A 22,403-nucleotide genomic window follows, 5' to 3' on the forward strand; every position below is an offset into this window, starting at 1 on the left:
CTCTCACTGCAGTTGAGTTCACTTTTAGTTCATGGAAAATTAGTCTATACACAGATGAGAGAAATTAATTTCACTTTTTTTCTGGGGACTTAAAAAATGTTAGTTAATGCCTGGTGGCAGTGCTTCTGGGTACTTTCAAGTCTCCTAATCTAGTGAAACACCATGACAAGTAGATTATTCATGTGCTTAAATTTGGAATCTCAGTATGAGTACAACAGGAGAAGTGACATGTCCCCAATGCAAGTCACACTTCTGTCCCAAGGGAGGAAGGGTTAGATTCTTGAGGCCGAGCTGAGAACTGACATAATATGCATATATTAATGGAATCTTGGCTGAAAATGAGCTTGCAAACTAAGGGTTAAAAATCACCCTGTACCTGGATATTGATGTGTGCTGATGAAGGAAACTCCATCCTTTTCCCCAAAGGAGCATGGCAGCATTTGCAGGGATGTGTGACGGAGGCTCTACAGAGGATGGCTGTGTCGCAGCATCTCGGGACGACACTACTCTCAATGCACTGAACACAGTAAGTCTCTGGATGTCACCTTAGGGAGCACAAGAGTGGGTGCTATGGTGTTGCTAGGATTAAAAATGGATTGTGACTGTTCAGTTAAGAGTGCTTGCTGCTCTTCCATAGGAGCTGACTTTGAGGGTCCCTCTTGTGACTTCCAGGCACCCCCACACATGATGCATACTCATATACACAATTTATATATAAAAATTAAATCACATAAATAGACATAATAAAAAATTAACAAAAATCCAGGCAGTAATGGCACACACCTTTAATCCCAGCACTTGGGAAACAGAGACAGGTGGATCTCTCTGAGTTGGCGTACAGCCTGATCTACAGAGTGAGATCCAGGACAGGCACCAAAACCACATAGAGAAACCCTGTCGGGGGGGGGGGGGGGAGACAGACAGACAGATAGATAGATAAAAGAAAGACTTGTGGGGACTGCTGCATTGGCTCAGCAGATGAGAGCATTCCTGCTTTTGTAGAGAAGTTGTGTTCACTTCCCAGCACTGGCATGGCTTCTCACAGCTGCTGGAACTCCAGTTCCAGGAAGATCCAGTGCCCTCAACTGATCTGAATGCACATGGTGTGATTCATACACTCAGGCACGCATGCACGCCTGCACATGAGTTGAGCCTTAGCCATTGATCTTTGAGATTCTAGGCAGAAGACATTGTAACTCCAGGTTTGTATCTTAATCTGAACCTCAGGATTATAGGAAGCTTCAGGTGAGTTCCTATACCAAGCATCTTCACTGACACCTTTATTTGGATATTGGGTGCACAGATGGTCTGTGTCATCCTCAGAGTACCCATTGAAGGACATTCTGCTATTGTTACCTTCAAAAAATAAAACAAGTCAGGCGGTGGTGGCACAGGCCTTTAACTCCAGCACTCAGCAGGCAGAGGCAGGTGGATCTCTTAGTTTGAGGCCAGCCTGGTCTACAAATCAAGTTCCAGGACAGCCAGGGCTACACAGAGAAACCCTGTCTCAAACCAAACCAAAACCAAAAAAATTAAAAAACATTTATTTATTTATTTTGTGAGGAAGGAGGGACATACTGCTTTTGCCTGTGGAAATCAGAGGACATCTTACAAAGAGTCATTTCTCTCCTTCTACCATGTGGGTTTCTGGAGTCAAAAACTCAGGTTATCAGGCTTGGTGGCAAGTTCTCTGAGCTGTTAAGCTGTCTTCCTATCTCCTGAGAAGAGAAGCTTCCCTGACCTACAGCAATGAAAATAATTTAGAGAGATCAAGTCATAATCTAAGGTTATGTGAACAAAATTTGAAGACAGCATCATGCCTTTAATCTTTTCCAGGGGACCTCGGTTCAAGTCTCAGCATCCAAGTCAGGTGGCTAACAATTATTAGGTCTCTGAGACCCTGGACAAATGGCTAGCTGAGGTGCCTAGTGACATATCAGAGTGGATGCTGGCTAATTTCCCAGCATCACTCAGTACCTGTGGCTCTTCTCAGCACTTCTCATCCAGCCCTGCATTAACCCTCTCCTTCCCAGGGGGCTGTGCTTCCCCTAGTGTCATCCCTAAATAATTCAGCCATTGGCTATGCTGCTGCCTTAGCCCAGGCTGCCCCTCCTTGGTGGCTTTTCTCTTGCTCTCCCTCCCCATCTCTCTTTTCATGGTCTGGTTTAGTCAGCCAGCCAAGTTGTGCCTGGACTCTTCCCTCTGCTGCCTTCTGCCTTATCTCTACAGTCAAAATCTTCTTCCTACTTTAGGAGTAGTCATGGCTTCCTAATTTGAATTCTTTTTTTTTAAAATTCAACAATTGCCTGTAACTTCAGCTCCAGACGAATCTCTGGCTATCTGCAGGCAGAATTGTAGTTAGAGTTTTCCTGCCTGGCCCAGTCAGGACAAATCTCTCTCACCCGCCAGTCCCACAGTTGTTCAGACCCAACCAAGAAAGCACACAGAAACTTACATTGTTTACAAACTGTATGGCTGTGGCAGGCTTTTTGTTATCTACTTTTTCTATCTTAAATTAACCCATTTCTGCTTATCTATACTTTGCCACATGGCTTGTGGCTTACCAGTGTCTTTACATGTTGCTTCTCATGGCAGCGGCTGGCGGTGTCTCCCTCCAGCCTTATACTTCCCAGAATCCTCTTCTCTCTTGTCCCGCCTATACTTCCTGCCTGGCCACTGGCCAATCAGAACTTTATTTACACGGAGCGATATCCACAGCACAGAATACACTCACATGCACATGTTCTCCCTCATAACTGAAAATAAATTTAACAAATAAATAAAATCATGTATTTGAAAGTTCCTGAGTGCAGGCATGTGGCTTATACCTGTAATCTCAGGCTTAGGGAGCAAAAGCAGGAAGATGCTGTGAGTTAAAGGCCAGCCTGGTCTACATAGTTTTTTTTTGTTTGTTTGTTTGTGTGTTTGTCTTTTGTCTTGAGAGTTAAGTAGTTGGAAGGAACTTCTCTAGGCAGAGCTGCTCCCAAATAACCATTCAGAGACTTACTTTTAATTTTTTTTTTTTTTTTTTTTTTTTTTTTTTCAGAGCTGAGGACCGAACCCAGGGCCTTTTGTTTGCCTGGCAAGCGCTCTATCACTGAGCTAAATCCCCAACCCCAGAGACTTATTTTTAACTATAAATGTTCAGTCAATAGATCAGGCAGGTTACTAGCAAACTCTTACTTTTTAAATTAACCCATATTTCTTATCTACCCTCGACCACATGGCTGGGCATTCTTTCAATAGGGTATGTTCATCTTGCTTCTTTCTGTGTCTCTTGATACCCTAGAGACTCTGCCCTTCTTCCTCCCAGTGTCCTCTAGCTGGTTGTCTCACCTACACCTCCTGCCTAGCTACTAGCCAGTCAGCTCTTTTATTAAACCAATCACTAGGCACCTTGGTGAGGACACATCTTCACAGTGTACCAAAAATTATTCCATAACAGACTCTAGTAATCATCTGTCCAGTCTCTAAATAAGAATGTAAGGTTCAAAAGGGCCAGGTGACATGTTGCATGCTGTTAACTCATAAAATTTATAACATAGGAAAGTAACTTTTGTTTCTGATGAAAAGACCTTGTACTGCAAGGTGCCTGGCACTCGGTTTGTAGTTGAGGAAACACCTGTTAAGGAAACACGGCTGAGTTTTTTTCTGCTCTAACTAGGGATTTGGAGTGCTGTGTAATACTGGAGCTGCCTTTGTGTGTTGGCAGTTGAGTGATCTTCCTGGTCACATGCTTATCCAGTAACTGAATTTTCATGTTCCAAAATTGCAGTTGTGGATCATGGAGTTGGTTCAGCCTGTACAGGCACTTGCTGCCAAGCATCTACACCTGAGCTCTGTCACTGGATTCATATGATAAAAGTAGAGAGCCAGGGTTGGGGAGCAAATGCAAGGCCCAAGGTTCGATCCTCAGCTCTTTTAAAAAAAAAAAAAGTAGAGAGCCAACTCCTGGAAGTGGTCCTCTGGCTTCCATGTGTGTCATGGCACATGTAGGCAGACATCCAAACAGACACGTAATTAAAAAAAATAAAAACCTTATGTACCTGCGTACTTTCTCATTAATTCAGTACTTAACTTGTATTTTTAATTTATATCTAATGAAAGAAGGCTTTGAGCCGGAATAGGCTCAGAGCTGAGGCATAACTGTAGGATGCTGTGGACAACTGTGAATGTCTGTGAACTCAAAAGGTGTATACATTCAAGAACACCTTTGAGAGGAACATTTTACTGTTGTGATTTTTGTATAAAAGAAAAAAATTCAGCTTTCATGATTGTGCTTATCATTTGAAGTTTGAATAATGAAGCTAGTGCTCTAATTAATGTCCATTCCTGGCATATTTGAGTTCTCATTCCCATCCCTCAGAATTCTTTCAAGCATAAGCTACTGTGTAGCTTTGGTTTTTTGCTTCATTTCTTAGGGTTGCCTTTGTACACAATCAAATACGTTTTGTGCCCCCCCCCCCCCCTTCACCCTTTAAGTTTATTTATTTTGGTTTTTCAAGACAGGGTTTCTCTGTGAAGCTCTGGCTGTCCTGGAACTCACTCTTGTAATCCAGGCAGGCCTTGAACTCAGAGATCCAACTGCCTCTGCCTCTCAAGTGCTGGAACTAAAGGCGTATACCACCACTTCCCCCTTTGTGTCTCCCTTTAATCTGTGCATGTTTCTTGTCTGTGCGTTCTTAAATTATTCTGGAATCTTCCTGATCAATGATTTTAGAAAGCTTTTAGTATGTGTAGTGTGGAGTTGTTTTTTTAACACATTGAGAATATTCTCTTCTGTGTTCCCTTGTTGAAATTTTTATCCTGAATGGATACTGATTTCGTTTGTTGATTTATTTTGTATCTGATGAGATTATCACATAGTGGCTATCCTTTTTTGATAAGGTGAAAAACATTGCTTTCAGATGATTATCAGCTATTTATTGATAGAATAAATCTTTCTCAGTCCTGTTCTGTTGAGTTCCATTTGTTAATATTTTGCTTTTTCAAAACTGGGTTTCTCTTTGTAGTCCTATCTGTCCTAGAAATCACTCTGTAGACCAGACTGGCCTTAAACTCAAAGATCCACCTGCCTCTGCCTCCCACATGCTGGGATTAAAGGCTTGTACCACCACCCCCTGGCTCCGTTTGTTAGTATTTTTGTTAAAGAACTTCATATAAGGATTCATGATTGATGCCAAAGTATATTTTGTGTTCATTTTTTTATAACATATTGATGAGTCTGTAAACTCATTGCTAAACATTTCTAAGAACTAAACATTTTCTAGTAAAGTCATCAGAGTCTAAGTATTTATTCATGAATAGTTTTTAAATGATTAAGTAGGACCTGAGATCAGCTTCAGTGGGTAAAGGAGTTACTGCTAAGCCCTGTGACCTCAGTTTGATTCTTGGGACCCACATGTCATAAGGAGAATTATGCTTCTGTAAGCTGAAGGACACTGACCTCCAGACATAGGTGTAGGCATATGTGCTAACGTAGCACATACACAATAAATAAATAAATAAATAAATAAATAAAATTTTAACGTCTTTAATTTTGTAGACTTAGCAGTGAAGAGGACTCCCTGCTCTTCTGGAGCACTGGGTTTTGGCTCCAAGCATCCACACTGGGTAGTTCCTATAATTCAGCTCCTGAGGATTTGATGTCCTCTTATGCTCACAGAGTACCTGCACATGGTGTGCATGCACACAATACCTTTAAAATAATAATAAAACAATCTAAAGAATAAAGTTACAAATGGACACAGGCCTATTCAGATTTTTTATTTCTTCATGTTGGTCAGCTTTGGTAATATGTAAGTCTGTGCTTTTAAACATTTTGTCTATTTCCTCTAGTTTATGAGTTAACATTTTAATGTCTATAGATTTTCTAATTATTGGCCTTTTCTAAGACCTTGAATTTTTTTTTTTCTGGATTACTCTTAGTAGAGATTTTTTTTAATCAAAATTGACCTTGTGCAACAATTAGGTTTTAGGTTTTTTGTTTGTTTGTTTGTTTTGTTGTTGTTGTTTTCTTCAAGCAGGGTTTCTCTGTGTAGTTTTGGAGCCTGTCCTGGAACTCGTTCTATAGACCAGGCTGGCCTCGAACTCACAGAGATCCGCCTGCCTCCGCCTCCCGACTGTTGGTGTTAAAGAGAGCACCAGCACTTTTTTTTAAAAGATTACAGTGTTCTGCCTGCATGTATGACTGCAGGCCAGAAGAGGGCACCAGATCTCATTACAGATGGTTGTGAGCCACCATGTGGTTGCTGGGAATTGAACTCAGGGCCTCTGGAAGAGCAGTCAGTGCTGTTAACCTCTGAGCCATCTCTCCAGCCCCAGGTTTTAGTTTTATTGTTGTTTTCCTCATTAAACTTGTTTCCTTCCATCTGGAAGTTTAATTTGATGTATTTTCTAGCTTGCAAAAATTAAGTGTTACATAACTGCTTTTTATCACAGATTTTGATTGTCTTCTCCCTCTTTTGCTTTTGCTTTCAAAATGCTTTTAAACCTTTTTTGGTATTCCTTTGGCTGGTGAATTATTTAGAATTAAATTTTTTAATACCAAGATACTTTAGAGTTCGTAAATTTTATTTTTTGGAATGTTAAGAATATTTAATTTTATGCCAGAGAGTCATTCAGTCCTTTTTTTTTTTTTAGATTAATTTTTTATTATTTTTAAGTGTGTGTGGGGGGTGTATGTAGGTATGTATATGTGAGTGCAGATACCCGGAAGGGCCAGACAACTTGGATTCTCTGGAGATGGAAGTATAGGTGGTTTTGAGCCACATGATATAGGTGCTGAGGCTTGATCTCAGGTCCTCTGGAAGAGCAGTACATTCTCTTAACCATTAAGCTATCCTTCTAGCCCCAAGATTTCAATCTTTTCTAGTTTGTTTCCTCATTTGGCATGTTATTTATATTGACTAAAATGCTTCGTGTATTTGTTAACTCCACAGTTATTGTGTGTGTGTTTGTGGGAGGGTGTTAAAAGTGAGGTGCTAGGGCCTAGAGATGCTTTTCAGTGGGTAAAGACATTTCCCACCAAGCCTGATGACCCAAGAGTTTGTCCCTGGTATCCATAGGGAGGAGAGAACTGACTAGAACATTGTCTTCTGACTCCATCTCATAACTGATAGCACATAATCAGTATAGTATGGAAGTTCTGAATAATAATCACTGTTTTAACTGTTTCCGCTACCTACTCACTAGGCCCTATTCATTTTTGCAGCATGTTTTTTGAGGTGGTGGTGTTAGGCACATGGACCTTTGTAGTATTTGTGTATTGGCTCTTGCATCTTTGAGGGCGGGCCTCTTTGTGTCCATTAATAACTTTTGTCTTGATGTCTCTTGTGTCTGATGCTCTCATAGGCTCTCCAGCTTTCTCATCTTTGCTGTTTTCCATCTTTCTCTGGCTTCTTATTTTGAATCTTGCTTAGAGAGTTTTTGATGTAGCTCCCTTGTTTTGTGTGTTTCTGCTCTTGTCTGACTATCCAGTCTGACAGTGTCTGACTTTCTCTGGAATATTGAGTTTGCTTCAATAGAATGCAGATAGTTCTCCAACTCTATAAAGCTCAAGCCATGCAGAAAGCTTTCATTGTCCTTTGTTTTCTTTGATTGTTGGTTGATTTGTTTTGGGTGTATTTAAGACAGGGTCCCATTGTATTAGTCCCCCCCCCCCCATGGAATTTGCTAAGTTGCTTGGGCTAGCCTCTCATCTCAGTCACCCAAATATGGGGGTTACAGGTATGATTGACCATGTGCTGCTTATGATACTTAAATTGTGAGCTCTGTAATGTGGGATTGCTAGGTTACAGTTTTATCTTTAGAAACACTTCTATATGGGATCCAGGTAGTGTAAACTTTGGGTGTAGATGGGCTAGGTGAACCTGTACCATCCACTGGTAAGAAATTTATAAACTTGATGTCATGAAGCACAAAACAGCCTTCTTATCCTGATGGGTTTGATTTGGCCATCTCTGCTGCCTGCCCACTTACAAAACAGATCTTATATTATGCTGAATTATTTTTATTAAGTCAATACTTGTATTTCACTGTTGGGGCTCAGGTTTCTTCCATTAGTAAAATTAAACTTGACTTCTCTGAGTAATTGTTGCCATTATTATGTTTACCTTTTCTTATGGCACTCAGCATCTGTTTGGGTTTTACTTATATAAGTAAAATTTATAATCACTTCAATCCAGACAGCTTTATTCCCTGAAATACGGGTAGCTGTTAGATTCGGATCAAGCTTTTTACATATTCAGTTTGTTTGCTTATTTATTTATGCACACCCATATCTCCAACAAAGGATTCAAAGTTCCCTGTAGTTGAATGGTTTTTCATCTCTGATTGGTAAATTAGATGGCTAAAAACAATTTGTTAACTATCAGGTATTAATCATCTTGTTTTCTCAGCCCTATCCTGCTGCATGGTACATGGTAGAGTAAAGCTAAATGTTTGTATGGTTGAAAAGACAAATCAGGCTCAATTCTGTATCAGAGCTGATCATATAGAACTTGGTGTTATGAATATGCAGATGAGCTGACTGAAAGACCCTTCATCTCTTTTGCCCCCATGGACTCTGAAAACTGTCTCTATAGGATTTGTCTTGGAGAATTTCCATCTGTTCATCATAAGTGGACTGCATTGGTGTCTCCTGACCTGTGTTAGCTTTGCAGTGCTCATGGATATTTAGGGAATGAATATTTCTCAGTCCCAACGATGGCACTCATGGGAGGATGCCCTTTTGTGACAGTGTGTGAGCAGCTCCTTCTTGCTTTGACTCTGTGGGCATTCACTGGTAGTGCTGCCGGTTCCACACAGGCAACATTAATAAAGTGGTTAGTGTTTGCTGACTTGGGTTAAGGCAGGGTTTGATGGAGTGGGGGTGTTGATTTGTTGTTGAAAAGGGAATGGAAAAAGTTGATAAAATTGATATGCTATATGTTTCTTATTATGGAAATCCCATAAATTTCAAGACAGTAAGTAGCTCATATACATCAATCTTGACAAGCTTGTACTTAAGCAGCAACATGGTGTCAGTGTGTGCAGGCTGTACTGCTAATTACTGCTTTGCAGGAGATGTAGCTCAGGTTTGTGATGCAACCAAGCCCTTCTCAACTGGTTGTCAGCATAACAATGTGTCCATTTCTGCCTCTTCCATAGGTTGTGCTTTGACCACTTGGAAACCTATTGAGCTTTGGTTTTAAAAATGAAATGGATCGAAATTTACTGTCATGGTCTAGCTTGGAAGTACACATGCCTGTAATTATAACATTCTGGAGACAGAGGCAGAGAGGTCAACAGTTTGAGACCAGAGTGAGACCCAGTCAGCAAAACTTAAACAAACAAACAAATGAATAAACAGAGAAAAGGTTATTTACTCACATGGCTTCTTTTGTGGGCCAACTCAGCTCTAAAGTCCCAGGTAGTGGCATTTTAACATCAGTTCTATGGTTTACTTTGGCCTCACCTAAAGAGGGTGGAGTTTAGCTTTTAATTCTTTAATGTTTTGTTCCTTTAGTTGCACTGGTTTCTCTGGGGTGGGTGGGGGTAGGGGAGGATCATGGCCACCCACATTAAAAACCAGTGAGACATGCCTGCCCTGAGTTTCGGATTGCTGTCACCCAGAGTCTCATTGGGCTTTGTTTGTCTTGCTCCTCACGTGGTTCCCCACAGTCTGAGCTCCAGCCCTGCTTTTTCATGTGAGCCACCATCAAGTGTTTTGTTTTTTAACCCATTTCTTTTTAGGTTGGTAGGGAAGTTGGGACAAGGTCTCATGGAGAACAGACTGACCTGGATGGAAATTGAAGTATAGCTTTGAGGGTGACCTTCAATGCTTCCTGATCTCCTGCCTCCACTTCCCAAATGCTTGGGTTATAGGTGTGCACCACAATACTAGACTCTACTCAAAAGCCTAAAAGCTTAACCAGGTTCTAATTCCTGGTCTTCACGACTTATATACCTTTCTGCTTCCTGCCATCACTTCCTAGGATTAAAGGTGTGAGTCACCATGCCTGGCTGTTTCCAGTGTGGCCTTGAACTCACAGAGATCCAGGCAGATCTCTGCCTTTGGAATGCTAGGATTAAAGGTGTGTATGCCACAATTTTCTGGCCTCTGTATCTAGTGGCTGTTCTGATCTCTGACCCCAGATAAGTTTATTAGGGTGCACAATATATTGGGGAACACTATCACATTTCCCTTTTTTGTCTAAAATTTAAAAAAGCTTATAACTAATACAAGAAAACTATATCCAATAAGTATATACAATATATACAGTCAAGAATTACATTAACAATGTCTAGTCCATTAATATTTGATAGATTCAGACAAAAACTTCCATTTTATATATATTAACAATGTCTAGTCCATTATCATTTGACAAATTCAGATACAAATTTTCATTCCATTTTCTACTTAAAACAAGTAGTTCCTTTTTAAAAGTAGATTCAAAATCTCCCTTTTTATCTAACTACCACAGTCTGGCCTTTTCTGGAGCAGAGTACATTTATGAGTAGATTTCCTTGACCTCACCGGGTAGATACAGCTGTGATCCCTTGCTTTTACCCTGTATCTTTTTGCCCACATTTGGATGTTTGCTTGTTTATTTGTTTATTGTTGCTTGTTTTCAAAGGTATGAGACTGCTAGGAATAGTTGCATATGTGTTTTTCGTGTCTACCTATGATCCAGAACTATTTCTACTTGTGCATATATGTGGACCTTTCTCTCTTGGCAAGTCATCATTCAGAAAGTCTCATACATAGTCTGGACTCCTGAGCCTGCCAGAGCATTTCTTTATGGCCAATTACATCTATCCTGTGTCCTGAGCCTTGAATCCTCAGCAGTCAGTCACTGAGTTTTCAGGAGCCCTCCCCGTAGGAACTAGTGGCTAGTATTGTGTTGCTGAACTCATATACGCGAAGCAGGAAGACTTTGTTTCTACGAAACAAATCTATATGCATATTAAATGTCTAAATGATAACCTCAGAATTTTCGGTAAAGGTCATTGCTGTGCACATCCAGCTGTCAAGAGACTGGAGGCTAAGGCCTGTGCTGAGGGAAGCAGTAAGTGAAATGGCATGTCAAGGGTTTTGTGCAAGAATGTGGCCTAGGTTTGAATTAATGTGTTAATATTATTACTACACATTTATTATTTCAGGAGATCCTCTGATTTTGTCTTTCAGCAAAATCTTACGAAGTGATAGAATATGAAAATTTGGCAAATTCTAAAAGTCATCTTCCACACCTCCTGTTGTGGCTAGAAAAATACAGGACTCCAATTCTCCAATTCCGGTCTCCCACCAGATTGCAGGGTTCTCTGTTTCTCTACTCTCAGTTCTCTCTTACCTGCCTCTTGAGCTCTCTAGCTGGTCTCTTCCCTGAGCTCTTGCAGTTTGGCTTGTGTGCTTAGTTAACAGCAGGGGCACTTTCAGGGCCAATCATGTGACTAGTAGAGCCTTAAGTGAAAATCTGTGTCCTGAGTTCTTCCACTCCCATGATGCTTTTGACCTGTCTCACCCCCTCCCTTCTAGTCAACTGTCCTTAATTGAATATTTTTTTGTGTCAGGAATAATGAGAGATACCTATTCTAAACAGTCTTTCAAAATAGGTTCTCGGTAGCTGGAGAGATGGCTCAGCGGTTAAGAGCACTGACTTTTCTTCCAGAGGTCCTGAGTTCAACTCCCAGCAACCACATGGTGGCTCCCAACCATCTGTAATGTTATCTGGCACCCTCTTCTGGCGTGCAGGCAGAACACTGTATACATAATAAATAAATCTTTTAAAAAAAAAAAAAAGGAAAGAAAATAGGTTCTCACTACCTTTCTGCAGCTGAGAAAATAAGGGGTTTAATTGCAATGGTAGCAGTGTGTCAGAGCCAGGGAATTGGGGGCAGGTCTTAAATCAAGCCACAGCCAGAGACCAGTCTGGTGCTGAGTCTTCCACCCTACTCCTCACCTGTGTCGTGGCCTCAGACTTTTCTTGGTGTTTGTGTTGGTATTGAGACTACCGACAGAGGCTCCAAACAGGCAGATGGTTCACCTCAGCCAAGACTTGTAGAGGTCATTTACCACAACTCCTTGACTCTTTGAAGTGGCTTGCCTAGGCTCTTTTGGAATGCTGCCTTTAAATCTTGCTCTTGGACTCTTCTTGCTGGCTCTACTACTTCCTGTGAGTCCAGAGAGTCCTCGGAGACCCTTAGCAAGAGATGGTGACCAGCTTGCTTCCAGACACAGTAGTGCTTAGGAAGGAGCTGTGACTCAGCAGTGAGCCTGGAGATGTTGCCTGTATGCATTGCTGCTAATTTTACCTCCTCCCAAGAATATGCGCTTTGTTTGGTTGTTTCTGTTCATTAAGGACAAGCAGGGTTGGTTGGGCTGCACTGATGACTAGATTTTCAAAGCCTACTCTGGAGCAACTCAGCATTCTTTTTCTTATTATTATTATATTTGTGTTTTAATTTTACACATCAGCCATGGGTTCCCCTGTCCTCCTCCCTCCCGCTCCCTCCCCTCTTTCCCCCCATTTCCTCCCCTCCGTTCCCATCTCCTCCAGGGCCAAGACTCCCCTATTCATTTAAACCTGGTGGATTCAGTACAGGCAGGTCCAATCCCCTCCTTCCAGGCTGAGCAAAGTGTCCCTGTGTAAGCCCAAGGTTCCAAACAGCCAGCTCATGCACTAAGGACAGGTCCTGGTCCCACAGCCTGGGTGCCTCCCAAACACTTCAAGCTATTCAATTGTCTCACTTATCCAGAGGGCCTGATCCAGCTGGGGGCTCCACAGCTTTTGCTTCATAATTCATGTGCTTCCACTCGTTTGGCTATTTGTCCCTGTGCCTTCCAATCTTGGTCTCAACAATTCACACTCTTACAGTCCCTCCTCTTTCTCGACAGTTGGACTCCTGGAGCTCCACCTGGGACCTGGCCGAGGATCTCTGCATCCACTTCCATCAGTTATTGGATGAGAGTTCCAGCACGACAGTTAGGGTGTTTGGCCATCCAATCACCAGACTAGGTCAGATCAGGCTTTCTCTTGACCATTGCCAGCAGTCTACAGAGGATATATCATTGTGGATTTCTGGGGACCTCTCCAGCACTCTGCCCATTTCTGTTCTCATGTGGTCTTCATTTATCATGGTCTGTTATTCCTCGTTCTCCCTTTCTGTTTTTGATCTCCTGCTCCCCTAAGCTTAGTGGTGGCACATGCCGGTAGGATTTGCTGAAGGAGGCGGAGGCAGGAGGATCACGAATTCGAGGCCAGCCTGGGCTACACTTTAACCATGGAGGCTACCTAGATAACGGGACCCTAGGAAAGACACAGGGATCACCCAATGACAGAGAAATGAATGAGATCTACATGAACAACCTGGACGACAGTGGGAGTAATGAAGGGCAAGATTTGAGGGAAAGAAAGCAACTCGGCATTTTTATCATGTCTAAGCTGGCATTTAGCACCTGGTTTTGGTGGACCCTTTCTCTTCTCTGCTGATTGTCTACTTCCCTTTACCCGTGTGCACTCATACACAACATCCCCCACCCCACCACACACAAAGAAGTGGTTTAGAATCCTTTAAATGTATACAAAAATTATAAGGGCCATGTCCTGCTGCTCCTTCCGAGTTATTTTGGCAGTGTCTTACTGTGTGTGTATAGCATATTTTGGATAGCAGAAAACTCTAATCTTACACTGTTCTTAATAGACCACACTTACTAAACATTCAATTTGAAAGCCTTAGAGAGGCTTTCCCTACACTTACCCTGATGGCTGTAATTATAAAAGGTAGAGACTGCCAGATGCACTGCCATTTGATCTAAAAGGTCACAGGAAAAGGGACATTTAAATTAAGTTATAAATTACAATTGAAGAACAATATTTTGATGTGTGAGACCAGAGATGTCAGAGCAGGGAGATGTAATTCATGGGTTCATTATAGAGCAGAGGTGCCTGACAGCTGAGCCACGCCAAAGGGAAAATTTATTTGCAACACCATGCAGACAGAAATGGCAGCTCCTGTGAGAAGCCAGAGCAGAAACTGGAAACATTGTGGTGGTCCTCGAGTTTATGCTAATGAGGCAGCCAGAGCCCCAGAGATGTTTAATGACTGCTGTAATGTAAATGAGGTGCTCTGACATGGTGCACATTTTCAGTCTTACTTAAATTAAGACCTCATCCTTGCTCCGTAAAATAGCATACTTTATAACCAGGCATTAAGGCTGATTCTTTCACCTCTGTGTCCAGCAGAGTTGCTGAAATTTGAGAATGGTTGAGGCAAGAGAGTTAAGATTTCTATGCATGGCAGCTTTGAAGAAAGGTATAATTTAATGTTTATGGCAGTCCATGAGAAGTTCAATCATGAGTTAATTAAACTGTAGGCAGTCATTAAGTATTATTTATTCTTTTGAGAGGCTTGCCAGTAAAGCACTTATGTATATTAAATTATAGAAAGTAATAAGCAAGGGATGATTTGTCAGGCAGGGTAAGAGAAGCACATTTAACTTAGGCAATTATGCAGAAATGTGTTTTTCTTTTGTGGCATGATCTTCCTCACTGCTAATCAGGAAGGGTCAGGGGCTGTAGTGAGCCCCTGAACCGCCTGAGCTTTGCATCTAAAATGTCACTGCCAGTGGAGAAACCACTGTAGGGTTTAGAACTGTCTTAAGTCTCGGGACCCTGATGCTTTGTCTCATGTAAAGCTTCCCACTATTTCATGACAAGTTGAGGGCTGGTAATATGCCTATTTGACAAGTGAAAATGTCCAGTCCACAATTCAGGATAGGGGCTGCAGAGGTGGCTCAGAAGTTAAGAACATTTAACTGCTCTTGGTTGGCAGAGGTGGTTTCCTAGCACCAACCTGTCAGCCAACAACCTCTGTGACTCCAGTTCCAAGGGATCTGATGCCCTCTTCTGGTCTCCATGAGCAAACAGTCATACATAAATTTTGTTGTTGTTTTTAAAAAAGAATGTGACCCTGCTTTGGGTTCTGTGTCTTTTCTGCAAATCTACAGAAGCGTTGGAGGGAGTCTGTGGCAGGTTTCTGTTCCGTGAGAAGGTGCCGGTTTACACAGTCTTTGGCTCTGTGGTTCAACAAAATGGTTACTTTTGTTAGAGTGGAAGCAAGCCAGGTGTTGCCAGAACACTTACACAGGCCTGTCTTTCACTGCATGTCTCAGTGGCTAGCATGGACCTAGGCCCCAGAGGAAGGGTTTATGTGTGCTCCTTGAAAAGAGTGTGCCAGAATGAAGGAATAGACACATCTTGGCCAAGCCTGTGTGCAATCCAGGGCCTACAGGACACTTGACTAGAAAGAGCAAATTATGATGGAGGCATTTGAAAGCTGGTAGATTCATGAAGGATCCCCACTTTGTTACCAAATCCCCATCCTTAAATCCTAGTTCCTTGGCTGAAAACAAGCAATACTAAAACAAAACAACAACCAAAAACTTATGGCACCCACAGGTGATCTCCCCTCGATGACATCCTGCTTTAGTAGGGGGGTGGCAGGTGCCTCTGCCCTCACTGGCCTTCAGAGACTGGAAAGTTTAGTTGTGGTGCTAGCATGGTCCCTGTCTTGTGCAGTCTTTTTTTTTTTTTAAAAAGTAGTTCCAAAACATACACAGTTCTCTGTGTTTTCCATGAAAAGCGCATTTAATCCCAAATCTTATCTACCTAGCTAGGGTACAAAATGGCCAGAAATGTTTAATTATCCTGCCTCGATTGCCTGCCCATGACTGCAGAATGAAGCTGTAGGATGATTGAGGGTTTCCCACTGTCTTGCTGCTGCTTTGCCTAGCTTTCTCTCAGAATCTTTCACCATACTAATAGTGAGAGGCCTGCCACGAATGTCCTCACTGAACAGCTGTAGCCCAGGAGTCCTGATCAGGCGATGACCATTGGAAACATGGAGGCAGGAGAGATAGCTTAGCAGTTAAGAGTAGTGACTGCCTGTGAGTTTGAGGACAGCCAGGGCTACACAGAGAAATTTAGGGGCAGGGAGAATGAGAATGAATAAGAATGAATGAATAGTTGCTGCTTTCACCTAGGACCAGAATATTTTTCTAGCATGCATATCTTGTGACTCAAAACCACCTCTCCAGCTTCAAGGGCTCTGATGCCCTCACCAGGTCTGTGCAAGAACCTTCTTGCACATGGTGTAGACATACACACACACACACACACACATACACACACACACACACACAAAATAATCATAATAAAAAAGAACAATATCTATGTTACCTTTAAATAAAATAATTGAAACCTAGGCAGTGAGATATTTAGGTAAAAGTTCTTATTTTCAAGATGACTTCCTGAGCTCAAACCACAGTAGAATGGACCAGCTCCTGCAAGCTGCCCTCTGACTTCTACTTGCCCTCTATAGCACATGTCCTCTTTCCCTCCACCCCAGTCCCTCCCTCCCTCCCTCCCTCCCTTACCCATACATGAATGAATGTTAGGAATTAAAAATAAGCTGGGTGGTGGTGGCACACCTTTAATTTCAGCACTCAGGAGGCAGAGGCAGGCAGATCTCTGTACATTCGAGGCTAACCTGGTCTACAGAGTTAGTTCCAGGACAGCCAGGGCTGTTACACAGAGAAATCCTATCTCAAAAAAAAAAAAAAATAATAATAATAATAATAATAATAAACTAATAAATCAATAAAAATTGAAATTCATGTCTATTTTACAAAATCAAATTATTTAAATCTTTCAACATGCTTTATAAAGTAGAGTATTTTTAATGACAGTTTTTAGAAAGTCAATTAAGATAGCTAGTATTTTGGTTAACTTTACCAACTCTGACTGACAGGAGGAGTGCATGGAAGTGTCCATTGTAGTTTCTCCTCCAGTTAGCTTACTTATTCATGGTGGGTCAAACAGAGCAGGTAGAATCCAGCTGCTCACAGCCTGGCGTCTGTTTGGATGTGCAAATCTGTGTTCCCTGCACCATTGCTTCTCCCTAAGCCACCATGCACGTTATCATTGTTGTTCATAACTGTGTCTATCCCAAACCTAAAAGAGGGCCTGGCACGGGTGAGCACACGATAGTCCACAGGGAAGGGATCAGGGATCCTGCCTCCAGGCTTCCCCAGTGTGCTCTAGAGATAGCCTAATCTGTATGGAGCTGCATAGGCCATTATCACTGGTGGAATATTAAAAATGTGTCTTCAGTGAAACATGATTACAGTTGTGTATTCTCCCTCCAGCGCCCAATTTTCCTTTCTACTGTTTGAGGTAACTGCAGTCCAGAACTAGAAGTATTTGGGCATGGTGGCACTCTAGTCCCATCTCTTTGGAGGGTGACGGGAAACATCAAACAGGAGGTTGTGACATTCCTGATATCCTTGGCTGGAAGCTGTCTGGAGCCCTGATTGTCCAAGAGCTTGCTATGTAGACTAGACTGGCTTTGAATTCATAGAGATCTGCCTGCCTCTGCTTCCTGAGTGCTATGATTAAGGGAAACACTTTTTTTTTTTTTAAGATTTATTTATTATATACAGTGTTCTGCCTTCCAGAAGAGGGCACCAGATCTCATTATAAATGGTTGTGAGCTACCATGTGGGTGCTGGGAATTGAACTCAGGACCTCTGGCAGAGCAGCCAATGCTTTTAACCTCTCCAGCCTCAGGGAAGACACTTTTTAAAGTTCTGTTTTTTATTTTTGAGGTGGTGATTGTGAAGGTTGGACCCTGCTGAGCATCAGAGCATGAATACTTAGACCAGTGGCTGACCTACTGGGCAAAAATGATTTTGTTTTTTGTCAGATGTGTTCAGATGTGGGTGGAAAGTGTCTGTCACCTAAAGTTTTCTTCCTCTTGTGTTTAAAACTGAATGACACAGGGCTAGGGAAATGTTCAGCAGCTCAGAACACTGGTGGCCTTGCAGAGGACGGAGTTCAATTCTCAGTGCCCACATGGTGCCTAACACATGTCTATTATCCCAGTTCCAGGGAGTCCAGCACCTTCTTCTGGCTTCCATGGGCATCAGACATGCACATGGTTACATAGATATACTCATACACATAAAAATATATAAGTCTTTTAAATTACGTCGTTATAGTGTTATTTAACATGTAAATTGTATTGCTATACGTAACATAAAATGACTTCTTAATTATATGAAAAATTCCAGAAATAACTCAGATGTCATGCAACCTTTTTATGGTCTACTGTTAGAACTATTCTATTTTTTTTTTTAGTGGTTATTAATCTCTTAGTGTGTTTTTTTAAGTTAAACTTTATCATTCATGTGAATATTTTGGGAAACACCTGGTGTATATGAGTACCACCCTCTATTTCAGGTGTCTTCTGAGAGTCTTGGAAGCTTTCTTTCACAGATAAGGGAACAATGATACTTTTTAAAGATGGGAAACTACCACCCACCCTGCCTGAGCTTTCTCAGACAGGATTCCTGGCAAGTAGATGTGATCAATTGTTACACTAGGATGGCACCCCTGCTCCAGGGGCACACCTTTAATCCCAGCACTCAGGAGGCAGAGGCAGGCAGAGCTCGGTGAGTTCAAGGTCAGCCTGGTCTACAGAGCAAGCTCCAGGACAGGCACCAAAACTACACAGAGAAGCCCTGTCTTGTCTTTTTTCCAACACAGGGTTTCTCTGTAGTTTTGGTATCCTTCAGTGACTGTAGAGCGTGTACTGCTCTTGCAGAAGGCTTGCAGCTTCCATGTCAGACATATTTCTACTACCTGTTACTCCAGCTCAAAGGGATCTGGGTTCCATGGGTACATGGATTTACTTGCATGCACACACAGACACACAGGCAGAGAGATACACATACATGTATTGAAATTAATGATAGTCTTAAAAGGAGGTTGTGTCCCTCTAATAAGATTTGTTGTGGTTCCCTCAGAAGAGGGCATGCCAAACAGCCATTTGTTCTATCTGTTGTACCAGCTTCTGTCACACTGGGATGCAGCATAGTGCCATACCAAAGTGTTATTCTTTCTAGAAATGTTCATCGTTTTGGCAAATAACCTCACACTTGTTACTTTCCAGATTTGTTTATTTTGGGAAAGAATGGGTGGTGATTCTTAAGTATTGATTGAGCTTAGAGTGGGAGAAGCCAGGGATGGGGATGTGTTAAGAGGTTAGGCTGACAGCAGGTCAGCTGCCCATTGAGAACACAGAAACCCAAGAGCAGAGCAGGGTCAGGCTACCATCATGATTGCTTCTTGCTCCAATGTGGCCTGAAGCATGTCCAGATGGAGGCATGTATGCCCCCCCCTGCTCCGCTTTTCAGCACCCCACCAGGAAGTCAGCTGAGGGTCTTTCTTGTGCAGGCATCAGCATATTCTCTGGCAAACCTGCAGCCACATATGTAGTAGCAATTCATATTTCTCCAGCTGTAGCTGAAAGCTCTTCCCAGTTACCCTGAGGCAGGCAGGAATGTCATAGGGATTAATGACATTTGATTTCACTTTGCTTCTAGACCAGGCTGTGTGTTCTTAGGAGTAATTTCCTGGCCCCAGACATAAGATATAATGTTTAAAATTTTTCCTATGTACTATACTAGAGAATACTCTCCAAATTTTACAAACTGTGGTATTATGTGGCTTTGTTTATAACCAACCAGTCTTCAGTCTAGAAAAGATAAAATTGCAGTAGACCTAGGCCTGGTGCTGTATGCCTTCAGTCTTAAGTCTCAGTCAGCACCCAGGAAGCAAGGAAGATGGAGCTCTCTGAATTTGAGGCCAACCTGGTCAACATAGTGAGATCCTATCTATAGAAAGAAAACAAAACAAAAGTGATCTGAATGTAAGTGCTTTGTGTGTGTGTGTGTGTGTGTGTGTGTGTGTGTGTGTGTGTGTGTGTAAACCAGAAGTTGACATCATTGTCTTCCTCAATCACTATCCACTTTGATTTTTTTAAGTACATTTTAAAAATTTTACTTTTAATCATGTGTATATGTCTCTGTTCACATGATTACAGGTGCCCACAGAGATAGAAATGTTGGACAGCCTGGAGCTAGAGTGAGGTAGTTGTGAGCCACCTGGCATGAGTGCTGGGCACTGAGGCGGGCCTCTGGAAGAGCAACATGCACTCTTAGCCCCTCTCTACTCTTAAGTTTTGAGATAGACTCTCACTGAAACAGTCCAATAAGACTCACTCTTGTGAATTATTTGCTTATAAATGGTGGTGCTGAGATCTGACTCTAAGCAGGCCAGCTCCATGCTCCATACTTTTCCATGCTGTCTTCTTCTAACCCGTACACTAGAGTCACCCAGGCTTTTTATTAGAATTTTCAATTTGATCGCTTGATTTGATTTTAAATTATCACTAAAATGTGTACTTTGTAAATTGAATAGGCATATAAATTCTCCTTCTGTTCAGTTTTATTCTGTGTCATATCATTAAAAGTCTTCATTATATTAGAGAGCATCGCAAATGTCTACTTGTTTTATCTGACTTTATTTATTCTTTTTGTGTGTCTGGAAGAAGGCAGGCCCCAGAGCCTGGATGATAATAGCTTAAATAATTTGGGTAAACTGAAGTCCCGACTTGGGTGGAGTCTGCCACAGGACATTAATTGAAGGCCTTCATTCTTTCCCTTAGTTTTAACAAGCATGTCTGGAGGGTCATCTTGGGCTACAGAATGTGTGAGGCACTGGGCTCACACAGTAGCACTTGTGTAGGAGGGGCTGCGATCTGAAGATAGGCAGATTTCAGCCAAGGAAGGTGTGGGTTAAGCATGAGGGTTCTTCTGCCCAGTGGCTCTCAGCAGCATCTGATAGCAGGTGGGACATAGAGGCCTCAGTAGATGGCCTTGCAAACCAGGAGTGGTCAGTGGAGTGCAGCACTACCTGGTGCTGGGAAATTGGGTTGTGAGCTTTGATAGGAAAGGAGTCTGCTCTCAAGTCCTAACTTCTTCAGTCACAGCTGCTATTACAGAAGTATGTCTTTTGGAATTCTAAACGGTCTTGTTAAATAAAAAACACAGAGCCAAATAAAGAGTTAAAATCCCGGAGACTGAGCAGTAGCCAAGAGCTAAGACCACCTTATCTTACCATTCACTGCTGTCCTTCCCCTGAGAGAGAGACCTTCTTCCTGCGTCCTGTCTTTTTATTGACTTTCTGTTTTGCCTTCTCATTGGTTCTAAACCCAACCACATGACTTCTTCGTTACTGCCTGTCTATACAGACCTCCAGGTCTCTATGGTTAGTACTGACATTAAAGGTTCGGGTTACTGCTTGGCTGTGTCCTTGAACACACAGAGATTCTGTCTGCCATGTGATTGGATTAAGGGCGTGTGCCACCACCACCAGACTTCTGCTAAATGACTTGCTCTTAGCTCTGATCCCCAGGCAAGTTTATTAACATACAAATAAAATTACATTTCAGCACAAATAAAATATCACCATAGAAGTCTGTATTTTGGACCTTTTTAATGATTATTTAGTAATCATTAAAAGCTTATCATTTGGGTGCTTTGGAAAGGATGTGACCAGAATAGCTGGCACAGCAGCTCACAACTGTAATAAAGCTGAACGAAGTCAAGACCAGCCTGGGTTACAGAATGAGACCTCATCTGGAAACAGAACAAGTTTCTGTAAAGTGGAACAAGTGGAACAAGAGCTGGTTATAGTGGCCTGTACCTTTAATCTCAGCTCTAGGATTGCAGAGGCAGGCTGATCTCTGTACGTTCTTTTTGGTTTTTCGAGACAGGATTTCTCTGTGTAGCTTTGTGCCTTTCCTGGAACTCACTATGTAGCTCAGGCTGGCCTCGAGCTCACAGAGATCTGCCTGCCTCTACCTCCTGAGTGCTGGGATTAAAGGTGTGTGCCACCACTGCCCGGCAGATCTCTGTACATTCAAGGCAAGCCTGGGCTACAGAGTGAGTTCCAGGACAGCCAAGGCTACACAGAAACCCTGTCTCAAAAAACGAAAAGAAGAAAAAATCAAAACAAGCAAACAAGAAAGAATAGAATAAGAGCTTGAGGCTTGCTAGCTGGGTTTGAGTCTTGGCTTCCACCTCATGGTGACCATCTTTACTTATCTTTCAGAGCCATGGTTTTCTCACCTGGGAAATGGTACGACAGTAGTTCTTATCTCATAAGGGTATATCTTTCTTACAGAATTAGCTAAGGCAGTGAATGCCCCATATGTGCTGAGCACCACCTAAGGCGTGTTCTACAGATGTTGACTTTGGTATTTTGTGGGTTTTTGTTTGTTTAGTTGGTTTTGGTTTTTCGAGACAGGGTCCTGGATGTCATAGAACTCTCTCTCTGTAGACCAGGCTGGCCTTGAATTCAGATCCACCTGACTCTGTCTCCCATGTGCTGGGATTAAAGGCGTGCGCCACCACTGCCAGCCCTGATGCTTTTCTTACTGCTAGAATGTTCTCTGCTTTGTCTCCTTTCCTGTGCAGACCAGCCTTCTATTACTGTAACAAATACCTGAGCTGAGTC

At 42.2% G+C, this 22,403-nt stretch overlaps 1 protein-coding gene across 6 annotated transcripts in view; it reads left to right on the plus strand.

Moving 5' to 3' along the window:
* Window positions 1–22,403, plus strand: part of Rere (arginine-glutamic acid dipeptide repeats) — a 376,646-nt gene that overhangs the window by 265,546 nt on the left and 88,697 nt on the right. For all 6 annotated transcript variants that reach the window (XM_036177343.1, XM_036177344.1, XM_036177345.1 and 3 more), the window contains one exon: window positions 427–526. In XM_036177343.1, the coding sequence (XP_036033236.1) occupies window positions 427–526 (100 nt within the window). The remainder of the gene's footprint in view (window positions 1–426; window positions 527–22,403) is intronic.

The sequence above is a fragment of the Onychomys torridus genome, chromosome 2 (assembly GCF_903995425.1).
Source record: "Onychomys torridus chromosome 2, mOncTor1.1, whole genome shotgun sequence".
Taxonomy (NCBI): domain Eukaryota; kingdom Metazoa; phylum Chordata; class Mammalia; order Rodentia; family Cricetidae; genus Onychomys; species Onychomys torridus.